This window comes from Oscarella lobularis, chromosome 9 (genome assembly GCF_947507565.1).
Source record: "Oscarella lobularis chromosome 9, ooOscLobu1.1, whole genome shotgun sequence".
NCBI classification, from domain to species: domain Eukaryota; kingdom Metazoa; phylum Porifera; class Homoscleromorpha; order Homosclerophorida; family Oscarellidae; genus Oscarella; species Oscarella lobularis.
In genome coordinates, this window is record NC_089183.1 from 596,838 (window position 1) to 621,870 (window position 25,033).

General features: G+C 48.4%; 7 protein-coding genes across 10 annotated transcripts; 6 read left to right on the forward strand and 1 right to left on the reverse strand.

Annotated features, from left to right (window-relative positions):
• Positions 1-82: 82 nt before the first annotated feature.
• On the forward strand, positions 83-2,059 carry LOC136191159 (low-density lipoprotein receptor-related protein 4-like). 2 transcript variants are annotated; one of them, XM_065979461.1, is made up of 3 exons: positions 83-207; positions 535-1,497; positions 1,531-2,059. In XM_065979461.1, the coding sequence occupies exons 1-3, from the start codon at positions 111-113 to the stop codon at positions 1,905-1,907; spliced, it is 1,437 nt and encodes a 478-aa protein (XP_065835533.1). In that variant the 5' UTR covers positions 83-110; the 3' UTR covers positions 1,908-2,059. The 2 variants fall into 2 exon arrangements, with proteins under 2 accessions (XP_065835533.1, XP_065835532.1); XM_065979460.1 differs by having other exon boundaries at positions 535-2,059.
• Positions 2,060-2,221: 162 nt separating this feature from the next.
• On the forward strand, positions 2,222-3,872 carry LOC136191168 (low-density lipoprotein receptor-related protein 4-like). The gene is made up of 3 exons (XM_065979472.1): positions 2,222-2,310; positions 2,614-3,303; positions 3,355-3,872. The coding sequence occupies exons 1-3, from the start codon at positions 2,298-2,300 to the stop codon at positions 3,726-3,728; spliced, it is 1,077 nt and encodes a 358-aa protein (XP_065835544.1). The 5' UTR covers positions 2,222-2,297; the 3' UTR covers positions 3,729-3,872.
• Positions 3,873-4,085: 213 nt separating this feature from the next.
• On the forward strand, positions 4,086-6,175 carry LOC136191160 (sortilin-related receptor-like). Its single transcript, XM_065979462.1, has 3 exons — positions 4,086-4,195; positions 4,491-5,339; positions 5,540-6,175. Exons 1-3 carry the CDS (start codon positions 4,165-4,167, stop codon positions 6,079-6,081), a joined length of 1,422 nt encoding a protein of 473 aa, XP_065835534.1. The 5' UTR covers positions 4,086-4,164; the 3' UTR covers positions 6,082-6,175.
• Positions 6,176-8,055: 1,880 nt separating this feature from the next.
• LOC136191165 (low-density lipoprotein receptor-like) lies at positions 8,056-9,973 on the forward strand. Its single transcript, XM_065979466.1, has 3 exons — positions 8,056-8,179; positions 8,479-9,180; positions 9,379-9,973. Exons 1-3 carry the CDS (start codon positions 8,149-8,151, stop codon positions 9,876-9,878), a joined length of 1,233 nt encoding a protein of 410 aa, XP_065835538.1. The 5' UTR covers positions 8,056-8,148; the 3' UTR covers positions 9,879-9,973.
• A 131-nt stretch (positions 9,974-10,104) lies between these two features.
• On the forward strand, positions 10,105-14,160 carry LOC136191155 (regulator of G-protein signaling protein-like). The gene is made up of 17 exons (XM_065979454.1): positions 10,105-10,434; positions 10,487-10,555; positions 10,614-10,776; positions 10,826-11,611; positions 11,671-11,846; positions 11,900-11,977; positions 12,025-12,196; positions 12,252-12,483; positions 12,535-12,728; positions 12,779-12,896; positions 12,948-13,059; positions 13,117-13,225; positions 13,288-13,390; positions 13,443-13,575; positions 13,623-13,747; positions 13,799-13,956; positions 14,007-14,160. The coding sequence occupies exons 1-17, from the start codon at positions 10,348-10,350 to the stop codon at positions 14,084-14,086; spliced, it is 2,895 nt and encodes a 964-aa protein (XP_065835526.1). The 5' UTR covers positions 10,105-10,347; the 3' UTR covers positions 14,087-14,160.
• A 117-nt stretch (positions 14,161-14,277) lies between these two features.
• Positions 14,278-16,406, reverse strand: LOC136191164 (protein aardvark-like). Its single transcript, XM_065979465.1, has 9 exons — positions 16,138-16,406; positions 15,728-15,862; positions 15,546-15,674; positions 15,364-15,492; positions 15,173-15,301; positions 14,970-15,104; positions 14,783-14,911; positions 14,603-14,731; positions 14,278-14,541 (listed from the first exon to the last, which is right to left on the reverse strand). Exons 1-9 carry the CDS (start codon positions 16,382-16,384, stop codon positions 14,393-14,395), a joined length of 1,311 nt encoding a protein of 436 aa, XP_065835537.1. The 5' UTR covers positions 16,385-16,406; the 3' UTR covers positions 14,278-14,392.
• A 2,891-nt stretch (positions 16,407-19,297) lies between these two features.
• LOC136191157 (pleckstrin homology domain-containing family A member 5-like) lies at positions 19,298-24,309 on the forward strand. 3 transcript variants are annotated; one of them, XR_010670775.1, is made up of 21 exons: positions 19,298-19,446; positions 19,648-19,724; positions 19,784-19,841; positions 19,903-19,977; positions 20,802-20,895; positions 20,971-21,002; positions 21,066-21,111; positions 21,164-21,236; positions 21,303-21,403; positions 21,475-21,584; positions 22,012-22,315; positions 22,390-22,514; positions 22,568-22,664; positions 22,766-22,867; positions 22,930-23,085; positions 23,140-23,220; positions 23,275-23,415; positions 23,467-23,574; positions 23,628-23,652; positions 23,700-23,854; positions 23,938-24,078. XR_010670775.1 is itself a non-coding variant. In XM_065979457.1 (21 exons), the coding sequence occupies exons 1-21, from the start codon at positions 19,355-19,357 to the stop codon at positions 24,283-24,285; spliced, it is 2,397 nt and encodes a 798-aa protein (XP_065835529.1). In that variant the 5' UTR covers positions 19,298-19,354; the 3' UTR covers positions 24,286-24,309. The 3 variants fall into 3 exon arrangements, 2 of the variants coding, with proteins under 2 accessions (XP_065835529.1, XP_065835530.1); XM_065979457.1 differs by adding an exon at positions 24,152-24,309 and having other exon boundaries at positions 23,467-23,652; positions 23,938-24,095; XM_065979458.1 differs by adding an exon at positions 24,152-24,309 and having other exon boundaries at positions 23,628-23,854; positions 23,938-24,095.
• The last annotated feature ends 724 nt before the right edge of the window (positions 24,310-25,033 follow it).

Genomic DNA, 25,033 nt, shown 5'->3' on the forward strand with positions numbered 1-25,033 from the left:
TCATCGATCGTCTCTAAAGGTTAATATTAATTATCTCAAGGACGTGCTTCTGCACTTCTAAATTTAGTGCTTGGGGTGGGTCAATTTATGGGCGATTTAGCGTGCGTTTTATGCGGCCGGATTTGAACAATCTGACTCTTTTGCTTCGTCTCGCAGTACCGTCTCGTTGCGTCGCCTTGCTGTATAAACTGACCATGAAGCGAGCAGGTACTAGGTAACGGTGTGACGCTTCGGGAAGACCTTCTTCCGGGTCCGAGTCAGCGCCCCGTGTACGCTCCGAGTCGTACGCTAATGACTTGAAACCTCGCACGCTGGCAGCTGGCCTAGGGTTGTCCGAGAAAAACGTTCGAAACGAAGTTGCGCACTCTGTAAATTACAGTAACGCCACTAACGCCTACGTCAGCCACGTCGATACATCCGTCGACGGCCACATGTGATAATTATTGCACAGGATGCTTAGACAGTTATCATATATACGTATATGTGGGCTCTGAGTTGTGAAAATTTTGAATCTGGTGACTTTATCTTTCGTAGGTCTTACCTTTCTCGCTATTTCTCTTTTTCTTTTGATGTGCGCGGTGCAACTTAAGGCCGCGAAACGAAGTCTATCTACATGCACGCGTCGCGGCAATTTTCAATGTCTCGACGGACAGTGTATTTCTCGACGTCATCGTTGCGACGGAAAGGTCGACTGCGACGATGGCTCAGACGAACAAATCGATTGCAAACGAAGGAGAAAACGCTCCGGCTGCTATTCCTTCCAACGCCAATGCGCAAATGGACGGTGCATTCTATCATCGTACATATGCGACGGCGACAACGATTGCGGCGACTATTCGGACGAAAGGTCGTGTCCGACGTCGGCACCGTGTCCGTATGACCGCTTTCAGTGTGCAAATGGAAGATGCGTCCGGCAATCATACGTATGCGACGGCGACAATGACTGCTGGGACTTTTCTGACGAACGGGGGTGTCCGACGTCGGCACCGTGCCCATTTTACCGCTTTCAGTGTGCAAATGGGAGATGCGTCTCGCGATCATATATATGCGACGGCGACAACGATTGCGGTGACTATTCCGACGAAAGGTCGTGTCCGACAACGTCAGCACCGACAACGTCGGCACCGACAACGTCGGCACCGTGCCCATATTACCGCTTTCAGTGTGTGAATGGAGGATGCGTCTCGCGATCATACGTATGCAACGGCAACAATGACTGCGGTGACTATTCCGACGAAAGGTCGTGTCCGACAACGTCGGCACAGTGTCCAAATTACCGTTTTCACTGCCATAATGGAGGATGCGTCTCGCGATCGTACGTATGCGACGGCGACAATGACTGCGGTGACTATTCCGACGAATGGTCGTGTCCGACAACGTCGCCAGTGTATTGTTCATGGCACTACTTTCGATGCCATAATGGAGGATGTGTTCCGCAATCGTATGTGTGCAACGGCGACAACGACTGCTGGGACAATTCTGACGAACAAAATTGCCGTAAAGAAGACTCTAAAATCAAATCTATCTTAGGTCACAAGGAGTTGTCGGTCGGGGCGACGATCGGTATAGCGTTCGCTGTCGGAATCGTCGTCTTTCTCGTCGTTGTCGGCACGATGATTGCGCTGTACGTTCGAGCGAAAAAGCAGCGACGTCGGCAATTGCGCGTTACGACGACGACGACGTCGGGATCATCTCGAGTCGTCTTTGCGCCCTCGCACGCAGGGACCGTTCGAATGGGTCCACAGGGAAGACAGCCGTCTACTGCTGCTCCGCATGCAGGCGGTGAAAGCGCTTTGCCTACGTATCAGGAAGTAATGGAAAGACCGTCTGGTGAACCTTCTGGCAATGTAGAGAGCTCAGAGGAGCCGGCCACAGCATTTGTGCAGCGGGAAGGGCACAATCTGTAGCACTGAATGGCATACGTGAAATGGAACTCTTCTTGATATGCTTAGATTATTGGCGTTGTAGAGCATGAAGTAATAGTAGATGATTTTGATTAGAATCTGCTGGCTTAGCTTAAATTGCTTGGCTCAATAAAGAATCAGGAAGTTGCTAATAATTTACTGAGATGCAATGGTTCTTTCGAAAGAAACAAGACGCCTGCATTGGTAGAAATTTCAAAAGTGTCATCGATCTTTTTTGGAGAAATAATCTTACGTCGAACGAAACTGCATCGTCTCTAAAGGTCAACTCAAGGGCGATTAATTAGCGTGCGTTTTATGCGGCCGGACCATCGGACTCTTTTGTTTCGTCTCGCCGTACCGTCTCGTTGCGTCGCCTTGCTGTATAAACTAACCATGAAGCGCGCAGGTACCAGCTAGGTAACGGCGTGACGCTTTCGCCGGCGTGAAGACTTTCTTCCGGGTCAGCGCCCCGTGTACGCTCCGAGTCGTACGCTAATGACTTGAAACCTCGCACGCTGGCAGTTGGCCCGAGAAAACGTTCGAAATTAGCGAAGTTGCGCACCCTACGTCAGCACGTCGATATGTACATCCGTCGACGTCACATATGAGCGTCTTTCTATAATTATTGCACAGTGTGCTTAGACAGTTATCATATATATATGGGCTCTGAGTTGTGAAATTTTGAATCTGGTGACTTTATCTTTCGTAGGTCTTACCTTTCTCGCTATTTCTCTTTTTCTTTTGATGTGCACGGTGCAACTTAAGGCCGCGAAACGAAGTCTATCTACATGCACGCGTCGCGGCGATTTTCAATGTCTCGACGGACAGTGCATTTCTCGACGTCATCGTTGCGACGGAAAGGTCGACTGCGACGATGGCTCAGACGAACAAATCGATTGCAAACGAAGGAGAAAACGCTCCAGCTGCTTTTCCTTCCAATACCAATGCGCAAATGGACATTGCATTTCATCATGGCGCAAGTGCGACGGTAACAATGACTGCGGAGACTATTCTGACGAATGGCGGTGTCCGACAACGTCGGCACCGTGCCCATTTTACCGCTTTCAGTGTGTGAATGGGAGATGCGTCTCGCGATCATATATATGCGACGGCGACAATGACTGCGGGGACTTTTCTGACGAACGGGGGTGTCCGACGTCGGCACCGTGCCCATATTACCGCTTTCAGTGTGTGAATGGGAGATGCGTCTCGCGATCATATATATGCGACGGCGACAATGACTGCGGTGACTATTCCGACGAATGGTCGTGTCCGACAACGTCGGCGCCGTATTGTTCATGGTACCACTTTCAGTGTCATAATGGACGATGTGTTCCGCAATCGTATGTGTGCAACGGCAACAACGACTGCTGGGACAATTCTGACGAACAAAATTGCCGTAAAGAACGATTGTGTAGATGTTTAGACTCTAAATCGAATCTATCTTTAGGGAACAAGGAATTGTCGGTCGGGACGACGATCGGTATAGCGTTCGCTGTCGGAATCGTCGTCTTTCTCGTCGTTGTCGGCACAATGATTGCGCTGTACGTTCGAGCAAAACAGCAGAGACATATGCGCGTTGCGATGACGACGACGACGTCGGGATCATCTCTAGTCGCCGTTTTTCCCTCGCACCCAAGTAATCCCGTTCAAATGGGTTCACATGGAAGGCAGCCGTCTACTGCTCCGCATGCAGGCGTTAGAAACGCCTGGCCTACCTATGAGGAAGTAATGGAAAGGTCATCTGGTGAACCTTCTGGCAGAGTAGAGAGCTCAGAGGAGCAGGCCACAGCATTTGTGCAGCGGGAAGGACACAATCTGTAGCACTGAATGGCGCACGTGAGACGGAACTCTTCTTGATATTGCTTAGATTATTGGCGTTGTAGAGCATGAAGCATTGTAGAATGAAATTACGGATGTCGACGTCATGTACGTAACACGCTGTATTAGAATTGGCACAGCCTTTTTGGATGAACAACACTGTGATTAGCTGCTCTTCAAGCGTCCTACCTATGAAGAAGTAAACAAAACTGTTACTGATATCCTTAGACTTAGACTATTGGCGCTGTAGAGCATTGTAGAGAGGCGCTTAGCTAAAATTGATTCAAAAAATACTTATTCATCAACACGGAAGCTAAGGCTCTTTTAGAAGAAACAATCGACCGCAGCGCGTCGATCATCCAATCACGTGCTCTGCGCGGCGAAGTGAGAACAGTGTCCTCAGCCCTCCTCACAACGCGATTTCTTATTGGATTTTGCGATGGCTCCAACTCTATGGCAATATTATGCAGGTTTGTGTGACCCAACCAGGAGCCATCACAACAAATCCGCCGCTTTCGATTCGTGCTCGATCAGCCAGCCCTCAAATTGGTCCCTTATGCTGAATTGCCGGTTGGGCGTACATGGTCGAAGAATGAAAAGCCAAGAGAAAGGCTGCATGTCTATAACGTACATAACGTTGATTTGAAACCGAAAGTATCTGCCCCTCCCAGCCCGCTTCGTAAACAATGACTAATGAAAGGAATTCGAAACCAAAAAGAAGCTCTTGTTCTATTGAACAGAATTTTAGCCCTTTCTTTTGTTTAGTTTCGGCTCTTTTGGTCATCAACGTTCACCTCCCGTCAACTCAAGCCAAAAGGAATCGAGCCATCAGCGCGCGATCGGTGTGCGAGTTTCCTTGCCCAGGAAGCGAAAAATGCATACCCGAGAGCTGGATATGTGACGGAGACTACGACTGCAGCGACAAGTCGGACGAGAAGGACTGCCCGTCGACCCCACCGCCGCGGCCCACAACTCGTCCACCGTACGCCAGTTGCTCGGCGAGCGACGATTTTCGGTGCCAAAATGGTCAATGCATTCGCCGTGCCAACGTCTGCAACTACGCGCGCGACTGCAGCGACAACTCGGACGAGCAGAACTGCGAGTCGCATTCTAGCTGCACCTATAGCCAATTTCGATGCGACTACGGAAAGTGCATATCATCAAATTGGCGCTGTGACAACGACGACGACTGCGGAGATAATTCAGATGAACGAAACTGCCCGTCTTCTCCTAGCTGGTCGCCCTGCAACTACAATCAGTTTCGGTGCAACAACGGAAAGTGCATATCTTCAGGTTGGCACTGCAACAGCTACGACGACTGCGGCGATTATTCAGATGAACGATATTGCCCAACGCCAAAGCCAACGCCTTACGGCTGGTCGTACTGCAGCTACGATCAGTTTCGGTGCAACAACGGACAGTGCATATCATCAAATTGGCGCTGTGACAACGACGACGACTGCGGCGATTATTCAGATGAACGATATTGCCCAGAAACATCTAGCTGGTTTTACTGCAGCTACTATCAGTTTCGCTGCAACGACGGACGCTGTATTCCTCAAAGCTACCGCTGCGACGGCGACAACGACTGCGACGGCGACGAAGACAATTGCGGTAGGACTACACAAACGCGCATGGTATACCGTACGTTACTTGGGCTACAGTCGAACCTATGGACATAGTCTGCTTTTCGTTGATCCTGACCAAAAGGGTCTAATTCTAATATTGGGGAGTATAAGCCACCTCCGAATCGAAGCAAGCGTCAGAGGAATACCTAAATGCATTCAAGTCTAATTCCTTTCTTCTGTTCTTAGGGTTGACGGGAGGAAAACTGGCTATGGTGACCGTATCTTGCTCGATTTTCGGAATTGTTCTCCTCGTCGTAATTTCGGTCGCGTGTTGCGTTCGAAGGAGTAACGGCTATCCTTCCACATCGACGACACAAAACGAACAAGTTTATCGATACAGCCAGTTGATGTATACTACACCCGTAGGAGAAGGAATGAATCAGTATTCTACACCCGTAGCACAAGAAATGAATCCGCCAGCGTATACTGCTCAACTGGCTTGGCCACAGCCGTCACTACAACAGGAGCGTCAGCAGTCGCCGCCGCCGCCGCCGCCGTCACTAGACTCACTACAACAGGAGCGTCAGCCGCCGCCGCCGCCGCCACTACAACGGGAGCGTCAGCAGTCGCCGTCGCCGTCACTACAAGAGGGGCGTCAGCAGTCGCCGTCGCCGCCTTCCGCTCAAGGTTCCGAGTGGAAAGAGACTCAGGAAATAGAATGCCCTCACGCTGAGGCAGAGTCAGGGGACAGTGCAAGTGATACGGCTCGCTTATTGGAGTCGAAGTAGCTAAAGGCGAAACAGCTTCTCGTTTCGCTTTGTCCAATTTGTTCGAGTGCCGTCGATCTTGTATGCTAAATACACTGGTCATTTCTGAATAGGAGGGCGGAGTATGGCCGAGAGGTTGGTGCTGTGGACGTTGGCGAATGGAATGCGAGCATTTACTACGGTACCGTTGCTCGATTCTTTTCGTAGGAGCCCTTCATCTGTTTATCTCTTCTTTCCCGCTGCAATAACACTTACCTGCGGTGATTCGATCTAAAGATGACTAGTTTAGCGGAAGATCCGCGAAAGGGGCCCCTATTCAACGATAATCTCGCGAACGTGAGATTTGACAAAGGAATCGCCGTCGCTGTCCTCAGTTGACGCGGAGACGATCGCTACGAGTGCTTCGGGAGCGAAAACTGTCGACACGTGACGCGTAAATACGTTTCCCGGAGCAACACCCCGGACGCCCTTCGTTGCTAAGGGAGCTAGTTCTGCAAACGATGTCGTTGGCCACTCTAAATCAACTTCATGCTGCTCACAATCTCTCTCTTACCTACCACACTGCGGTGAAGAAATAGAAACGCCACCGTCAAAATCTTGGAAGAGGGTTCAGAAGAGCATGAGTATCAGCAGAACAAATCAAGACTTTTCTTGCTGCTTTGCAAGTGTTTGAGCCACGCCCTTGAGGTTAGAAAAATACAGAATTAGAGAGTAGAACCTGCGGCAATGCGCAAAAGACGTTGCTCAGCCAGGAGTCCTCGTTGAGAAGTACGTGTTTCGTGCGACAAGAGTTCAGAACTTCAGTTGCCCACTCGAGCGCTAAGGAATAAGCGATGAATTGCGTGTGTGAGGCAGAACATAGGAACTGAAAGAACATCTAAGATTTCCCATTGATACAATTGTGTACGAGGTTGATATCTTTCACTTCGGACTGGTTGATTGTGCAAAGCCAGACAAAGGAAGGATATCGTTCTCTGCGCCATCTAAAGAAAATGAGACAATTTTACGCAAAGGCTATTTTATTCTTGCTTTTCTACGTTTCTGGATGCCCGAGAAAGTTACGCTCCGCGAGTGCCGCACTTGGGTTGGCTGCAATTGCGCAAGGCGACACGGCCAATCCGCTGTGGACAGCGCGTCAATACTAAGCCACTTAGTACTAAGCCACCGCTCATCAACACGGAGCCATCTTACAGCTGTTCAACTCATTGCAATGATGTCATAAACATGTTACTAGTAGTTGCTTTGAACCTGATACCGCTTCCACGCACAGTTACAGAAATGATTGACGAAATTCTTGGCTGTAAGGCTGGACAATCTGGCTGCATTGAAGTGATCAAGTTTGGTGTCACGGCTGTCACAGCAGTGCGTCTTTTTTCACAAAGTGGACCATTGGTTTTACAAGGAATTGCACAAATAGCAAAAATGGTTTTTTTTTCAGCATCTGACGACAATCCGAGCGTCGTCAAAGCTGTTTTTGAGAAAATAGGAAATTTTGTAGGTTCAGTGTTTGCTAAAATCTTTGATGCGCTGAAATCTGATCATCACAATTCAACGGTAGTGGTGGAGGAGATAGCAAAGATAACTACTGTTCACCAATGCCACTCTTGGAAATGCGATTGAAGTAACACTTCGGTGTGTGCTGTAGTACTCTGTGCATGTGCATGTCAAGAGTTTTCAGTGAAGTCTTTCTGAAGTTTTCGTGTGTCTGCGTGTCTGTGTCCTTGTGTTGTCAATTTTCTGTCTGTGTTAGGTGGGTCACTCAGCAGATAGGTCTGCTAATAAAGCCGATTGTGCGAAATTCCAATGCAGGTAGATGTGGTACTGACTTCAGCGACAATAAAAATCACCAAGCCGAAACTTGAATTTAAACTATTGGCGCGCTGTAGAGCATGGCCATGGTGTATTGTAGAGAGGCGCTTAGCTAAGATTAATTCAAAAAATACTTATTCATCAACACGGAAGCTAAGGCTCTTTTAGAAGAAACAATCGACCGCAGCGCGTCGATCATCCAATCACGTGTTCTTCGCGGCGAAGTGAGAACAGTGTCCTCAGTCCTCCTCACAACGCGATTTCTTATTGGATTTTGCGATGGCTCCAACTCTATGGCAATATTATGCAGGTTTGTGTGACCCAACCAGGAGGCATCACAACAAATCCGCCGCTTTCGATTCGTGCTCGATCAGCCAGCCCTCAATTTCGGTCCCTTATGCTGAATTGCCCGTAGGGCTTACATAGTAGAAGAATGAAAAGCCAAGAGAAACCCTGCATGTCTATAACGTAACGTTGATTGAAACCGAAAGTACATCTGCCCTCCTCCCCCAACCAGCCCGCTTCGTAAACAATGACTAATGAAACGAATTCGAACCACAAGAAGCTCTTGTTCTATTGAACAGAATTTTAGCGCTTTCTTTTCTTTAGTTTCGGCTCTTTTGGTCATCAACGTTCACCTCCCGTCAACTCAAGCCAAAAGGAATCGAGCCATCAGCGCGCGATCATCGGTATGTGAGTTTCCTTGCCCCGGAAGCGAAAAATGCATACCCGAGAGCTGGATATGTGACGGAGACTACGACTGCAGCGATAAGTCGGACGAGAAAGACTGCCCGTCGACCCCACCGCCGCGTCCACCGTACGCCAGTTGCTCGGCGAACGATGATTTTCGGTGCCAAAATGGTCAATGCATTCGCCGTGGCAACGTCTGCGACTACGCTGGCGACTGCAGCGACAACTCGGACGAGCAGAACTGCGAGTCGCATTCTAGCTGCACCTATAGCCAGTTTCGATGCGACAACGGAAAGTGCATCTCGTCAAGTTGGCGTTGTGACAACGACGACGACTGCGGAGATAATTCAGATGAACGAAACTGCCCGTCTTCTCCTATATATAGGAGGTCGCCCTGCATCTACGGTCAGTTTCGGTGCAACAACGGAAAGTGCATAGGATCAAATTGGCGCTGTGACAACTATGACGACTGCGGCGATTATTCAGATGAACGTTATTGCCCAACATCTAGCTGGTCCTCCTGCCGCTCCTATCAGTTTCGCTGCAACGACTGGCGCTGTATTCCTCAAAGCTTCCGCTGCGACGGCGAGCGGGACTGCAGCAATGACGAAGACAACTGCGGTAGGACTACACGAGCGCGCATGGTACCGTACGTTACTTGGGCGACAGTCGAACCTATGGACATAGTCTGCTTTTCGTTGATCCTGACCAAAAGGGTCTAATTCTAATATTGGGGAGTATAAGCCACCTCCGAATCGAAGCAAGCGTCAGAGGAATACCTAAATGCATTCAATTCTAATTCCTTTCTTCTGTTCTTAGGGTTGATGGGAGGAAAACTGGCTATGGTGACCGTTTCTTGCTCAACTTTCGGAATTGTTCTCCTCGTCGTAATTTCGGTCGCGTGTTGCGTTCGAAAGAGTAACCGCTATCCTTCCACATCGACGACACAAAACGAACAAGTTTATCGATACAGCCAGTTGATGTATACTACACCCGTAGGAGAAGGAACGAATCCGTATTCTACACCGGTAGCACAAGAAATAGAAATGAATCCGCCAGCGTATACTGCTCAACCGGCTTGGCCACAGCCGCCACTGCAACAGGGGCGTCAGCAGTCGCTGCCGCCGCCGCTGCCATCACTACAACCGGAGCGTCAGCCGCCACCGACGTCACTACAAGAGGAGCGTCAGCAGTCGCCGTCGCCGCCTCCCGCTCAAGATTCCGAGTGGAAAGAGACTCAGGAAATAGAATGCCCTGACGCTGAGGCAGAGTCAGGGGACAGTGCAAGTGATATGGCTCGCTTGTTGGAGTCGAAGTAGCTAAAGGCGAAACAATGTCTTGGCGGCTTCTCGTTTCTCGTTTTCCAATTTTTCGATTTTGTATGCTAAATGCACTGGTCGTTTCTGACTAGGAAGGCGGAGCAAGGTCGAGAGGTTGGTGCTGTGGGCGTTGGCGAATGGAATGCGAGCGTTTACTACTGTACCGTTGCTCGATTCCTTTCGTAGGAGTCCTCCGTCTGTTTATCTCTTCTTTCCGGCTGCAATCACACTTACCTGCGGTGATTCGATCTAAATATGACTAGTTTAGCGGAAGATCCGCGAAAGGGACCCCTATTCCACGATAATCTCGCGAACGTGAGATTTGACAAAGGAATCGCCGTCGCTGTCCTCAGTTGGCGCGGAGACGATCGCTACGAGCGCTTCGGGAGCGAAAACTGTCAACACGTGACGCGTAAACACGTTTCCCGGAGCAACACCCCGGACGCCCTTCGTTGCTAGGGAGGCAACGATGTCGTTGGCCACTCTAAATCAACTTCAGCGTGCACTAGCAAGCTCAACGTTTGTAGATTTTTTCAACATATATCTCAGCCTGCCGGTAGACTCTATAGCAGTCATCATACTGCCTTTGTGTGACCTTTCCTACTTAGGTCTTTGCCTGCAGAGTTCATTACGACTTGGAAACTGAAAAACTTGCCTTCGATCAAACATTTGAGAAAGTAAGGGCTTTCCACCGCCTTCTTCTTTATAATTGACAGACGAGTCTTCCCCTGTAAGCCTTTTTTGGGCACTGCTCAGCAGAGAGGGTTGACGTGGCTGCTCAACTTTCGCATTCCGTACTTTGTCCAAACTAAATTTTATCTGGAATGTTTGCTTGCTGAGAGACTTATAATCACGAGCTCGTTTTCAGACTTTTTTCAAGATATTCGTCCAGAGCATGGTACCCAGTGTAACCCGACCAATGAATATACGACAAAAATTTTGTGTAGAAATATCAGAAGCAATTCAATCTGATATACATTCTTTCTGCTGTAGAGAAATCGGAACGGTTTCCGGCTTCAAATCTTTTAGGCGATTTTTACGCGATTGTCCAGGCGAAACGATACTCGAGCTCTACCTGAACCTCGAGACGATTCGCCTGTGCAGTGATCGGATCAAAAAAGAGGATCTAGTCAAATCGCTGCATACTAGAACGATCTCGTTGGCTTACATTCCAGAGGGAATAGCCTTCGTGCTGCAAAACGCTTTCCAGAGAATCAACAACGGTACGGAGGAAGTGAATTCCGTACTAGTTGATGTTCAAACTGAAGCGGCGAGTTATCTCTGCTTTTACTGGATGAAGAGATACATTGTTCACAGAGCCATGATTACGAAGGAAAAGGATGAGACATCGAAGATGATCTGCCAAAAGTTTCTGAGTCCGTGCGAGGAATGGGTAGTGTCAGAGGAAAAGAAAATTGGATTTTCTGAGCATCCCGTGTGCGCCTGCTGTCAGCTGTGTTACTGGGCGGGCAGATCTCCCCTAAAAGCGTCAACACCTACACACAAAGATCGCACTGTCGTGGTTCTGCCCAGTTTGTCAAAACAACTTCGATTTGACGGCTCTTTAGTCACTCAAAAGTCGAAGCCGTCTATCAGCGATTCCATAGTCGTTTCGGCGATTGTGGCCGACGAGCTTGCCGGAAATCCTTTCTTGCAGTACCTCCAAAGGCGAGGAAAGCATCAGGCTGGAAACGGTGTCTTGTTTCTTCGGCAGGTGGAAAAGCTTTTAGCAGGCAAATCAATAAATAGCATATTAGTTTTCTTGCCTGCATATACTGAACACTTTATTCAGGGCCAGAGAAAGATGATTTTGAGAAAATTGTCGAGTCAATTACAATGCTTTACGCTCAGAATGGGTGCTCGCTTGATTTCGGATTGCCAGGAGAAATACGACGTGATATTATGGACTATCTGCCACTGGGGGTAGTACACCAGTCAGTCTTTCGAGCTCAGCAGATAGCCATCAAGGTACAGCAAGAGTGCATGCACTTTTATTTTTTAACGTGACGTCTAAATTGTAGATCGTCAAACGCCAATGGAATAAATTTCTGCTCTACGACCAGGAATCATTTCAACTGAGTTTTCCCTCAAGTCGCAAGGTGAACCCAAAATAATTTGCTAAAAGCCTAACGTAAAATTATTTTAGTCGACGCCTATTCGCGAAGTGTCTCCAATTTTGGACGTATTTGGCACGCCTTCGAGTCCTCTAACGCCGAGAGGAAGGCAAGAGCTAGAGGCAGGCATCTCACTTCCTAACCACATGATAAGACATGCTGGACTAGCTGAAAGAGCCCTTGAACTCATTCAAGGAAAGCATAGTAAGAATAAGTTTGTCTGCCCAGGGGACTCCAGCACTAATTCTTCCTCCTGCAGATACGTGTTTTAGTCATATGGTGGCTAAGAGCTCCAGTAGCTGCAAATTCAGTAGTTTGGACTACTGGAACGACAGTGGAATAATCATGAGTTCAGAAGAAATGCGAGACTTGTCCTGGAGAACGTTTTTTGACGCAAGGGTCGGTAGAGCAGTAGCCCCCAAGACGAGAAACACTCTACCCCCGATTCAAAAAAAGTCTCCAACCGAGCGAAACGAACTTGAACAACCAAAGTAAGACTCCCTCGTATTTTCAGTTAGTCCTAACACACGCTTTCGTTGTAGAAAATTTCTCGATCTTCTTCTAAAAGAGAACTATCGTGCCAGCTTCTCGAATTTTCTCAAATCCCACAACGATTTGACGCCATTTCTTTTCTGGGACGCTGTCTACGAGATGAAAATGCTGTGTCGAACCCGCGAGGAACAGGACAAGTTCGCTCACCGCATCGAAAAAACCTACTTTTGCACTCGAAGCAAAGGTACAGTTGACTTTAATAAATATTGAACATGGAATTAATGATGCTCTAAGGACTTTCGAGGCGTTTGAAGAAGGAGATCAAACTGGCGTGCAAACGAGAAAAAGATTTCACTCCAGTTGAGCTGTTCATAGCTGCATCCGTGGCTGTCAAACACATGGAGAGTCACTGGTCTCTATAAGTGTATCTAGACTGATCGAGTACTGAATACCATGCCTCAAGGTTTTCACAATACTGCGCAACTTTGAAGCCAAGGAAGGACGCAAAAGAAGCAGTGAAAATCGATCCTGATGCTAACAAGGCAAAAAGCCCCACTGAGAGTAGAAATCGCACGGTAAATATGTTGAACCTTAATTAATGCCACAGCACTCATTTTTGCTGTCAAATATAGAAGGGCTTATGGGTCACGTTTGGACGCAACGTTATGAGCTTCAGAAGGGGTCTTGCCAGTCCAACAACGGGCGCAGCCTTTCGCAAATACCTTCAATCGTTAAATGACGGTAATAGAGGGGCTACGAGGGCTGGGCACTCTTTTCCTACTAAGGCAGAAAATCTCTTTCAGGACAAAAGAGACACGACAGCGCTCTGCGACGAGTGATCAAAGGAAAGGCGGTCAACGTTGGGAGACTTCCTACCGATCTCGACTTCTGGATAGAAGTCGACAAGTCAGAAAAACCGAGCAATTTTTCTATACGCCTAAGTCGACGCTTGTTTCAGATACAAACGCATTGCAGACGAAGCGGGCATGCCGTGGGGCCAGCACACGCCCGAAGACGAGTTTCTGATCCAGAGGAAGGCCTACGCTATCATCCAAAGGTATTTGGACTCGGAAATTCCACCCAAAGTCCAGGTAGGCATAGAATTGATAAATTCTTTCTGAAAGGAGTCGATCCATAGATAAATATTTCCTACGATGTCGTTCAAACTATTTTGGACAACATGGCTGGCGGGTTCATCGACAGAGGAATGTTTCACGAAGCAGGACTGCAAACGTTTACCGTCTTAGCATTCTTCTGGAAGAAGTCCGGTCGTCCTTCGTTCACCCTACGAGTATTAGTCATTAGCTCTGATAGGTTTTGTGTTCACCAGTTTGCCGAACGCACCGGAACTGCCGAGAGAACTCGCAGGCGAAGCGTGCAGCTAAAGAAACCGATCGTACCGAAGGCATCTGCAATTATTGCGAGGCCAAAAGTCTCGCCAACGCAGGAACCCGCTCAAACCGAAGAACCAAGTACGAACCTCGTTCTCACGTTGATTGATTCTACGTTGAGCACTCCATAGCCGAATCTGAATCGCCGAGCTTCACGTTTTCCCTGGCAACCGGATTGATCAAGCTAGAAGAAGCGGATCCGGCTTACTAGCGAGTATACAGAGATTCTATAAACGTCGTATACTTTCACCAGTGAAATTGCATTAACAAGATCATTTTAATGCATTGGGTGAAGGATCGGATCGCGGAATAGTAGACTAGCCTCTTGGTCACAGATCTGACCTTGTTACTCAGAGCCACTCCACTATATCTATGACTCCACTCGTCATCGACTTATGAAACTAAAACACAAAACTTGATATTTTACTCGACTTACTAATGATTGTTTCAGCTTCAATGCTCCATACGAGAATTCTACTTGGCTAAATAGTTCAAACAGTAGTCCTGCTCTCTGCATCTAAAGTATTGCGCATCCTTTATCTTTCATCTTCTGCAACTTCAACGCCTGTTTCGCTTCCACAGAAACAGGCCCGTTGGGAAACTTATCGAGAACGTCTTCGCACAATTTCAAGGCTCCCTTCTGTTTGCACTCCTTAGCAGCAGCATCTAAAGACAAACAGAACGTCACAGCAGCGAGAAATCGCAATCCCTCGCCCCTCGTCCAAACCGTTGTCCAGCAAGAGAACCAACGCTCTGCAGCCAACTCTCAAGACGCTCTCGTCCTCGATGCACTCTCGCAACGCGTTGAGAAGAACGGAAACGAGACCAGCGTCGACAATCTCCTGCAGGAGACTATCTGGATAAGAGCGTCACGTCGACATGGGAGGGTTCGAAAAGGATGGCCAACCTGTTCGCGCTATGTTGCTCAAAGCCGAGCAGCCGGTAAAGCAGACGCCTCCGTGGCCCTCGCTGTCAGCCAGAGCGACTCTGATTTGCTCAAGTACGCCTTGTTTGATCATTTCAGCGCGAATTTCGTCTATAAATGAAAAGGATGTCTCAGAGAGAGGGTCATACGCTTGCATGGCTATTGAGACCTGAGCCGGAGAACGCCATGCAGGAGAAAATCCACATGGACGATTGGAGGAGTTCGTCGTGGTCGGGACACGCTTGCATTGACTCGATCACCGACGGAACGCAGCCGGATTGGAGAAGATAGTCAATGTGCTCCTCTAGAAATACGTATACATGACATAATGTGTATGGGGGGCCCCACTGAGTCTCATAGTCTATTCCTTACTTGCGTTTGCGAGATTTTGAACGGTTTGCACGGCTGTGAACTGAATCCACTCGTTCTCTGGAAAATTCTTTATAGCTTTGAGAACGACTGGAAAAACGTTTGTGTCGACGAGCTTCTTCAGGGTCTCGCCTAGAGAAAGAGAAGACAGTCTCTCTCCTTGTGAGTTACTATGCGTGAGATGAGAGCGGCACCGTTCAAAGCCATGTTGCAGAAGAGAGCCAGGCAGGCGTGCTGGACCTGTTCGGACGTGTGAAATGCGGCTGCTGCTTCCAGAGTGGCGTCTAAGCCTCCCTTTAGGACGACTCTTTCGTTGAGTTCGTCTAGGATGGACACAGTTTCTTCTTTTTCAGAGAATGTGTTTGGTGATTCTAACAGTTTCTGCAGAGATTGGATAGGACCCAGCAGGATGATGCCTGGATGTCTCGTTGGGCTTTGCACTCTTTCATTGCGTCGATGATCGCTTCGATGCCTCCGCCGTCGGCGACCTCGCCTCTCTTACGTGCTGGGAGGACGAAGAGTCATTTATCACTGTGCCCAAGCTTCTGTATTTCTTACCGTCTGTCTCTACTAAGCGTTCTATGGCGAGAAGACACCGCAGTTGGAGTGCGGTGTCCGATGAGTCTGACTTCATGTTTTCGATGATGTCGTCGACACTCGCACCCTCACGAATGAACCTACCGTGCTTGGGAGCTAGAAAAGTACAGAACGTACTACTAACCAATCAGCTATCCAAAGCTAGGACCCTGATTAATAAATGCGTTTTAGTGACAAAAATGTACCTAAAACGTTTGCACCCCTAGGCCCTGTACTTGTAACAAATAATGTGCTTATATAGCCCAGTTATAGCCAGCCACGACTGGAAATTCGGATGACAATACTTCATGTAGGCTCTCTACGAATCGAGGCCACGGCCAAATGTATTGCAACGCTTGGGGCCCACGCCTTCCTGTCTAAAAGAGACTCACTTGCATCGCTCTTTCGCTTCCGAATTGACTTTTTTGTGCTGCGTAAGCTTTTTCGTTTCGTCTTTCGTACTGTTGACGACCGCACTTCGGCGAATTGACCTTTTACGGCGACTTCGGTCGACGTGAAGGCAGGCCCCTCTCCGGCGCCTTCGAGGATGACCTCCTCGAGTTCTGTGTTCTTTTTATCGTCCTCGTCGACGACGATCGAGGGAAAGCGGACAGCTTTGGGCGTTGGTTCTTCAGCCATTTCTGCAACATACGCAATAACACGTGATCGCGTTTAAGTTGTTAGTTGTCAGTGACGTCACGAGAACGTCATCAAAAGGGAGGAGATTGCGTAGGCGAGCCTAGCAACGGACGGGTATGGAGACACTTGCTCCTCAATAGTAGGCGTTCCCAAAATTTTTTGAAAAGGAACTATCGAGGTTCGTTTATTCGACGAAAACGGCGGTGTAATTAAATTAATCGTTTCCGGTGGGCGGCGAACATTTTTCCATGTACTGTTGCTATGCAGAAAACGCGATTTTGAAGATGGCAATTGTATTATCGAGCGAGTGACCTACACGCCGTAGCGTCGAAGTCATTAAGGACAAAACCCCGTTTTTTTGGCATATAGTAAGGGGGTACTACTCTCTGGAAATGGAAATACCGATTAATGATATCCGATTTGACCCGAGTATCAGTACCGATCGCTAGCAGTCTTGATCAGTGGTAATACTGACGCTGCTCCGAATCCGTACCGATAGACAGTGGAAAGAGTGCAGGCGTCTCTGGCTGTCCGCGTGCAATCGCTACGATTCTCGCGTGCAGCAAGAGAGTCTGTCGATCGAGAGAAATGAGTTATGGGTGCGAATGTCTCGCACGACGGGCGCATCTCACGTATCTTCGACGATCGAGAGAAATGTGTTATGGGTGCGAATGTTTTGCTCGACGGGCCATCTCCGGATCGTCCGTCGCACACTGTGCTCACGCGAGTGGAGTGGGTCATCCCGCATCGAAGACGCAGGCCTTGTCGCCGACGTCTCGATACATGATAGTCAGAGCAAAGGCGGCAGAAAGTGTTTGATTCTCGCGTCGTACGATCACGTATCTTCGACGATCGAGAGAAATGTGTTACGGGTGCGAATGTCTCGCACGACGGGCGGATCTCTCGCGTCGTACGATCACGCATCTTCGACGATCGAGAGAAATGTGTTATGGGTGCGAATGTTTTGCACGACGGGCCATCTCCGGATCGTCCGTCGCACACTGTGCTCACGCGAGTGGAGTGGGTCATCCCGCATCGAAGACGCAGGCCTCGTCGCCGACGTCTCGATGCAGGATAGTCAGAGCAAAGGCGGCAGAAAGTGTTTGATTCTCGCGTCGTACGATCACGTATCTTCGACGATCGAGAGAAATGTGTTATGGGTGCGAATGTTTTGCACGACGTGCCCATCTCCGGATCGTCCGTCGCACACTGTGCTCACGCGAGTGGAGTGGGTCATCCCGCATCGAAGACGCAGGCCTCGTCGCCGACGTTTCGATGCAGGATAGTCAGAGCAAAGGCGGCAGAAGTGTTTGATTCTCGCGTTGTACGATCACGTATCTTCGACGATCGAGAGAAATGTGTTATGGGTGCTATTGTCCGTTGGCGTTCCTTGCACAGAGCCAAAGAGAGCGGTTTTCAGCATTGATTTCGCTGCCTCCGATCGGCCGACAAAAAGGACATTCACTGACGTAGTTACTTCCTTCATGTTCGCGCCCAGTTTTAGATTCAAAAGACTGTTTTGCAAATCAAGGTTTTCCGTTTGAAGGCCATTTTTGGTCACATATAGTGCCATTTCCGAGATCATATCTTTGTCTGCCTGAATCAAGCTTAGCACAGACGGAACGCAAAGCCACAGAGCGACGAGAAACACACGCCTATCTTCGACATCCCTAAGTTTTTCCGTGGCAGCTTCAAATAACTTTTGACCCATTGTTTTTAGGTTAACTGGTGGTATTCTTCGGCTGTCATGTCTAGCCCGTTCAAAAAATCGCGAGGCCATGCTATTGCAAGCTCAACTTTCTCCATAGCGTTCAGTATATCTGCCCACTGTTCTCCTAACGCAATATATATTTTGGCATTTTCTTCTTCTCCTCGTTGACCGCAGAAGGGTTCAAAGAAAGTGTTTACCACTACCGGAGTAAGACTCGGAGGCATTCTGTGGGGAATGCCTGCTAAAGCCCTGTATTGCAGATTTCCAGTTGAAACTAACAAAATTCCGACGTGCTCTGAAACTTCTGTCTTGCTCTGCTTCAATCTTGTATCTTCTTCCAAGTCTTGTATGAGTATAGAAACTGAAACATAAGCAAACCTTCCCAAACTAATCATTGCCGACTTATCTACGTCAAGCAGGAATTGGAGATTTTCGCAATTTAGCCCAAGATTAACCAGCAGATTGACTAGGCCTCGCCCAGGAATGTGTATTACTAAAGTAATTGAGCCTATAGTGACGTCGATTTCTACGTCAGATTCCGTCAGGTCCATGAGCCTGCATAGGTACATCCTTTTGCGATTGCGTTCAAAGCAGTCGGAATCACTGTTTGGAAAGAGTATTCGTAACTGCGTTCGAGTGCCAAGAAAAGAGCATTCTCTTTGCTTTCTTGTACGTTTTCTTTGCCCTCTTCGCACGAGCAGACGTGGAAAAATCAGCTCAAAAACAATCGTTTTTCCTGGATACACCTCCGCCAAGTACTTCAGCATCCAGATTTTATTGCAACTTCATGTGACTCGTACATAGTTTTCAAAGACTCGTCTATTTCAATAAAAATCACTTTGTTCCTTGGCTGGCTGAGAGACACGCCCCTTGAGAAGCCGATGAAGGTCGCTTCCGCCGTCAATCTCATCTAGAATGGTGCAGAAGCGGTCAAAATTTGGTGCTGCTGTTCTGATAAGTATCTGAAAAATTTGTCGAGCTACATCTGCTCTTATTGCGGTCGTTTTGAGTTGGAGGATTTCGTCATAGTGATGCTGCATTATGATTCCCTGAGCAAGAAGACGCTCCAGAAGTAGGCCGCCAACAAGGTTGGTGAGAAGAGGTATGACATCTTTCCCAGTCCGGATCAGCCATTAGCCTATTTGCTGCAATTGCTAAGTGAACTGCGCACGCGGGAATAAACAATTCGCGTACAGCGCGTTACCAGAAGCAGAACAGTGTGAGAACAGAACGACCCCGCCGTCCTCTGCCCTCCTCCAATGGAGCGACGCACTCGCGCAGACCTCGCAACCGATCTTCCCGACGGCTGGACGATCAATGTAACCCAGGACGGCCGCGTTTTCTTCATAAAGTAAAGCGGAAGCCGGGAACGAAGCCATCGCGCAAGGAAACCCTTAGAAGTGCTCAACCCCAAAGCCCCCAAGCGACCCCTTTACACACGCACGCACCCGCGCGCGCGTCATAACGCCTTGCACCCCCTTTTCGCCTACATGTCCCGACGCTGCTCCCTTTGTCCTATTTTTCCCGTGAGCCCATCACCTATTCCATTCAGCGACGACGAGCAAACGACGACGTGGCTCGATCCGCGCACGGGCGTTCCCGTCAACGCATCGACGGCAAAAATCGAAGGTGCGTCATCACGAGAGAAAAAAGGAACTCGGGGGGAAAATTCAATTTTTTCAATGCAGGTTTGCCTCGCGGTTGGGAAGAAGCGCTCACAGCCGAAGGAGTATCGTATTTTATCGAGTACGCGCTTTTGAAAACGCTTCGTCGACGTCGTGAGAAAAATTTGAATTCTTTTCTCTAGTCACAAGACGAGAAGAACAACGTTCAATTGCCCGTTGACGGGAAAGCCAAAGCTACCGGAGGCACTAGGAGCCGAGTAAGAGAACGAAGAACGCGGGAGGGCTAGAATTAGAATAATTACTCTCCCCCTACCTGGAAGAGTCTGATTTTAGTCCCCACATGACGTCACGACTAATAGTTCCCAGTATAGAGAGCCTGGTATCTTTCATGTGACCTTTTTGTTTAAAAAACGTTGCGGTTAGGATATTTAGCAGCGGGATATGTTGACGTATTGTCCGTTGAACTTAGGCCTAGATAATTCTGGTATCTGTTTACATTCCATGGGACTTAGCTCATGGATAGACGTACAGTGAGGCAGCTGTGGGCGAAGTCTCAATTGGCTTGTATACACTGAAACCTGCCACGGTCATATATCCCATCCCTGGTTTTCCTTATCCTGTGTGTAAAGAGAATGCCCGTGCTATGAGCTAGAAATAGGAATGAGAACAAGAAAACGGGTCTCAGAGCATACGAATGCTAGGGAAGGCTACTTCCTGTAAAAGCAACAGAGGAAACGTTGACATACATCTATGAGTGAGATACACGCATGAGGAAGCGATGACTATAAAAACTGTAGTAGTCAAAGAGTTCGTTTTTAGCAGTACCTGGTTATACATAGAGGTACCCATCCTGTCTCCCCTAATGAGTTTAGGTGCGCCGAAACCATCGCGTCTCTTTCCCACGGTATTGTCCCACCATGCCCAGAAGCGAAGACCCCAGACGCGATCCTTATTGAATAGCATCTCGTCATGTCATTCCTTTCCTTCTGATCCCACTTCCACTTCCGTCTAATCCGATTCCCGTCCCCGTCTAAACCGGGCCCACATCCCCTCATCTACCTCATTCCACCGCCCTAACCAGATACACGTCGACGACGAAATCGACGCCGTCGCCGCGACGCTACAGTAAAAGACCGTCGATCAGCGACATCGATCTTCCCCTTCTAAAGAAAACGGTACAAATGAGCGGCCCGTGCCGCTAACACGCTCTCCCAGGCGTCGTTTAACGTTCGCCGCGTTTTGTTTCGTAGCCCACAAGTCGCCAACTCGGCGTCCTAAAGAGGTAGGATCTCTTCCCAGACGTGCGAAAGCGTACGGGGGAAACGTCTGGGCTTCTTCTCCTTAGAGACGCGCAAGCGGAAGTGGCGATGCGCGGCTGGCTCTTCAAACAGGTGACAACGAGTCGTTTCTGAGACGTCGAAGGCTCTAAGCGTCGTCTAATAGGGTTCAACCGCTCCGAAAGCGTGGAAGAAGCGTTGGTTTGTTTTGTCCGACTACTGTTTGTTTTATTATAAAGGTGACTTCCTTGTAGACCGTTATTCGTCCGTCTCGTTTCCCTCTATTTAGATGAGATTTCTTCTAGGCTCGGCTGAGGATAGCGTTCTCGGCAATGTCATCTTGCCTGGATACAAGATCGAGCCCGTTGCTAAGGAGGATAAAATTCGACGACGATTTGCGTTCAAGGTGGGGTGTGATATGGGCGGATTAAATTGTCTGCTGTATTGCATGATGGGCATTTTCGTTTGATCCAAAAGGCGACGCACGCTGGGATGAGGACGTATTTCTTCGCGGCCGAGAGTAAGGAGGTGATGATCAAGTGGATCAATCTGATGACTTTGGCCAGTCTGATGATGGGAAGGATAGGGTGAGTGACGCTTTCGCGAAGCCTACATTTGTGCATTTTACTGTACCGCAAAAGAAAGGCGTTTGGCGTGGGAATACTAGAGAGTGCCGTGTAAAGAGCTGCATCTAAGTAGCTGATAGTTGGGGAAACCGTACATGTTATGTATTCATTGCTTGGAAAGAGCGTGGGAAAGCGTGATAGTGATAGGTCCATTTGCTGTAAAGGAGCTCCCTAAACAGCTAAGAGAAATAGATGATGATCTGGGGTACCTCTAAGCCAGGAGTGTAGGACACGGTATTCCCAATCAATGACCGCTTAGGCGGAAACCTGTTTCTCTACGTACGTGTATCAGATGCACCAGATGTTGAGGGCAGGTGCATTGACAGAATGACGTACCAAGGCAGCGCTATTAGACGCCCTACTCAAGAAAACTGCTCTTCTCTCGCAGAAACGAGGACAAGAAAAGCGATTCCGTGCCGTCAGACGACAAAAGCGACACGGAAGTGTCGCGTCCGCATCGCGAGGAAGACGACAATAAACCGAAATCCAATGGAGTCACCCGGCTGTCTGAAGAACGGCTATCGTCGAGCGATTCGAAAATCGATCTTCAGCGTGGCGACGACGGCAACAAGAGCGGCGGCGACGAAGAGTCGGGGATGCGTCGCGTGACGTCGAAAGTGAAGTTGGTTCACTCGGAATCGGCTGAAATAATTAGCAGTCCTAAAATGGATCCAGTCAGCGAGACAACTTCTGTAAATAAATAAAATAAATATTTATTTTTTGGGGGGAAGTATCTCTTCAATTCAATTTTTATTCTCTTGGGCAGGCGGAGGAATTGACTGCTATCGTGCGTCGTCTACAGGCGGAAAATCGAGCTCTGAGAAAAGATCGAAATCACTATCAACAGCTGGTGGAGTCGTCCAAGGGTAGTCTCATCAAATTGAGAGACAAGTACGGTGGCAATAAAAACACGACGTTTATCTGACTCGCTTGTGTACTTCTAGCATGTTCCAAACGTTGACGTCGCTGCAACACGAGCTCTACGAATCGCAGGAGACCTGCGAGGAATTGCGTCAGCGAAACGAAGAGCTGGAGGCAGACGTAAGAAAAATACGTTACCGTTCGAAAGTTTGAGGCTTAGACTACTTTTGAACGGTACTGTATTGAAATGTAGGGAGGCTCTTATATCAATATGACTACAGGTTCTTCGGTCTAAAACTATGGTCAGCATGTCTGATCAAATGGTTCTTCTTGGTCGCGCTGTCGCGGACGAGAACGAAGCGCTAATAAAGCAACTCTCAAAGGTACAAATTCTAATTAAAACTGAATTTGAATTTGGCCTTATGACGATGTTTTCTTGGTAAAGGCTTCCGAACTTTTGGCTGGTGCTTCGGAGAAGGCGAGGGCCGGTCCATCTCAGCGACTTCTCGAATTCTCAGCGAAGCTAGCCGAGGAGAAAACCCTGCAGGATCAGGCGTTGCAGCTGAAAGATTTTCTAAAGAGCGAAGAGGATATTTTAGAGGTACGAGCGTTCGCGGAAAACTTGACCATGGGAGTCAAAGCGTTTCTGATGAAGGCAAAGTTAACTGATCTTGGCTCCTTGGAAGATCAGATGGAGGACTCGTCTGATTTAGTCTCAAAACTCCAAGAAGAAAAGGTACTATTGGGGGGAATCGCTGGTATCCTTTGATAATACAGTGGTGTTGGGTAGGCAATACTGGAAAAAAAGCTGGCAGGCCTGCAAGAGGAAAAGACAAAAGAAGATGAACGATCCGAGAAAGAAGGGCGGGATCCCGGGGAATTGGAAAAGCAACTGGCGGTCATCAGCGAACGCTTGACGAACGAAGAGACGGTGAGGGGAATGCCTGAGGGCGGAACGAGTATAGTAAGACCGTATGTTTAGGAACTAGAGCAGAAAGCTCAGGAGAACACGCGACTCGAGCAGGAGGTGGGCAGGCTGAAGGAACGACTGGAGCGAGCCGAACAGCACATGACTGCAGTCGGAGAAACGGTAAGCGAAGATTCGAGCAGAAGAGACGTCGCGGACGACTCTCGCTCTTTCAGTCAGAGGATAGGGAGAAGCTCGAAGGCGAGATAGCCGACGTAAAGAAAGAGATAAACGATCTGCTTGCCCAGAAAGTGGCGCTGAAGAAGGACGTGGATGATCTTCGGGTGTCTGTTCTTTCGAACGAGCTCGAGCGCAAGCAGTCGACTTCGTCAGGGTCAAGTAGCGGCGGAGCGCCGAGCAGCGAAGACACCGCGTCTTTCAATGCTTCCCATGAAACGAAGAGGTAATAGTTAGGGCTTTTGTAAGATCCTAGATCCTAGAGTTGGAGTAAAGTTGAACAGGGGGATGACTGTATTATGCCTCTAGGCAAATGTCTGAGATGACGCGCTTGGAAATGAGCCTTGAACTGGCCGCCGCTAAGAGTCAACTTGAGGCGGTAGAAAAAGAGAAAGAGCAGATGGCAACGCTCAAAGTAAAACTAGAGAGGGAGCACACTCTGAGATTGAGATCCAGTTCCGATTCGAGTACGTTTTGATGTCTCTTTCAATTTTTCTCACTATAGAGTGCGCTGTTTGTTTAGATGCTTACAGAGCGCCCAAATGGGTGAAGGATCTTGAAGTCAAGAAAGCCAAGACCGCAGATATGAGTCCCAAAGTTCGAATTCGAGATCCAGAGAAGCTGTCTTTCAAAGAAAAGCTTCAGCTGTTTTTATAAGTTCATTCACCGTCTATTTTGGTACTGCGTTTCGCAATTTTCACCCTTTTAGCATAGTGGTAAGCTTCGGAGTCGTCGTAGTTATAGAACAGAAAAACGCTATTTATATATCGAACCAGCAACCCGCGTTAGGTGAAAGCAGCCAGGCCAAAGCCTACCCTAACGTTGATCGCCACGAAGCTTTCCTTAGCACGTTCTCGCAGTTCTCCGTTCTTACACCGCTTATTGAAAGAGAACCGTCTCCTGCATTTTTCCTCTCGTTTCACCGCTCAATTGATCTCCTAAACTGGAAGTAGCATTTGCAAAAATAGATAAAGTATTAGCCTCTTCGTTACCCTAAAATGACCAAGTGGAAAATTTTAGCCGAAGGTGTTGAGCAATTCAACGAATTGTCTGCATGATAAGGATCGAGAGTCTTTGGCAACCTCACTTTGCTTCTCTCGTCCTCTCCCCCTCTTCTTCTCTTTCTTCTCTTCTCCTCTCAAGTGGAGCCTAGAAGTTTGGAGTTATGAAAAACCGCGTTGGAAAGTTGAAGCTAGCCAACGCCCTATTTCGAAAGCGTCTGGGAACAAACGTGGGCGCGCATCGCGTACGTCAACAATTGCCCACCGGTAACGCCAAATTCAACCACAACAAATTTACGGCGACTTTCGCAATTGCCTTCTTAATTAAATTGATTAAGCAAACTAGGTCCAAGCAGTGTACATGCTAGGGAGCAAGGGTCTCCAAAAGCGTTTTTTCCTTTTCT

Bases quoted from the DNA above. Each gene is read 5' to 3' on its own strand.
- LOC136191165 (XM_065979466.1), top strand. From the start codon at position 8,149: ATGGCTCCAACTCTATGGCAATATTATGCAG. The intron at 8,180-8,478 runs GTTTGTGTGACC...TCTTTTCTTTAG, and splicing joins TCTATGGCAATATTATGCAG to TTTCGGCTCTTTTGGTCATC. The intron at 9,181-9,378 runs GTAGGACTACAC...TTCTGTTCTTAG, and splicing joins CAATGACGAAGACAACTGCG to GGTTGATGGGAGGAAAACTG.
- LOC136191155 (XM_065979454.1), top strand. From the start codon at position 10,348: ATGTCGTTGGCCACTCTAAATCAACTTCAGCGTGCACTAGCAAGCTCA. The intron at 11,847-11,899 runs GTACAGCAAGAG...TCTAAATTGTAG, and splicing joins CTCAGCAGATAGCCATCAAG to ATCGTCAAACGCCAATGGAA. The intron at 13,576-13,622 runs GTAGGCATAGAA...GTCGATCCATAG, and splicing joins AAATTCCACCCAAAGTCCAG to ATAAATATTTCCTACGATGT.
- LOC136191168 (XM_065979472.1), top strand. The intron at 3,304-3,354 runs GTAAAGAACGAT...ATCTATCTTTAG, and splicing joins TTCTGACGAACAAAATTGCC to GGAACAAGGAATTGTCGGTC.
- LOC136191160 (XM_065979462.1), top strand. From the start codon at position 4,165: ATGGCTCCAACTCTATGGCAATATTATGCAG. The intron at 4,196-4,490 runs GTTTGTGTGACC...TCTTTTGTTTAG, and splicing joins TCTATGGCAATATTATGCAG to TTTCGGCTCTTTTGGTCATC. The intron at 5,340-5,539 runs GTAGGACTACAC...TTCTGTTCTTAG, and splicing joins CGGCGACGAAGACAATTGCG to GGTTGACGGGAGGAAAACTG.
- LOC136191164 (XM_065979465.1), bottom strand. From the start codon at position 16,384: ATGGCTGAAGAACCAACGCCCAAAGCTGTCCGCTTTCCCTCGATCGTC. The intron at 15,863-16,137 runs GTGAGTCTCTTT...GTACTTTTCTAG, and splicing joins GAAGCGAAAGAGCGATGCAA to CTCCCAAGCACGGTAGGTTC. The intron at 15,105-15,172 runs GTAAGGAATAGA...ACGTATTTCTAG, and splicing joins TCAAAATCTCGCAAACGCAA to AGGAGCACATTGACTATCTT.
- LOC136191157 (XM_065979457.1), top strand. From the start codon at position 19,355: ATGGAGCGACGCACTCGCGCAGACCTCGCAACCGATCTTCCCGACGGC. The intron at 22,665-22,765 runs GTAAGAAAAATA...ATATGACTACAG, and splicing joins ACGAAGAGCTGGAGGCAGAC to GTTCTTCGGTCTAAAACTAT. The intron at 23,221-23,274 runs GTACTATTGGGG...GGTGTTGGGTAG, and splicing joins CAAAACTCCAAGAAGAAAAG to GCAATACTGGAAAAAAAGCT.
- LOC136191159 (XM_065979460.1), top strand. From the start codon at position 111: ATGCGGCCGGATTTGAACAATCTGACTCTTTTGCTTCGTCTCGCAGTA. The intron at 208-534 runs GTACTAGGTAAC...TATCTTTCGTAG, and splicing joins ACTGACCATGAAGCGAGCAG to GTCTTACCTTTCTCGCTATT.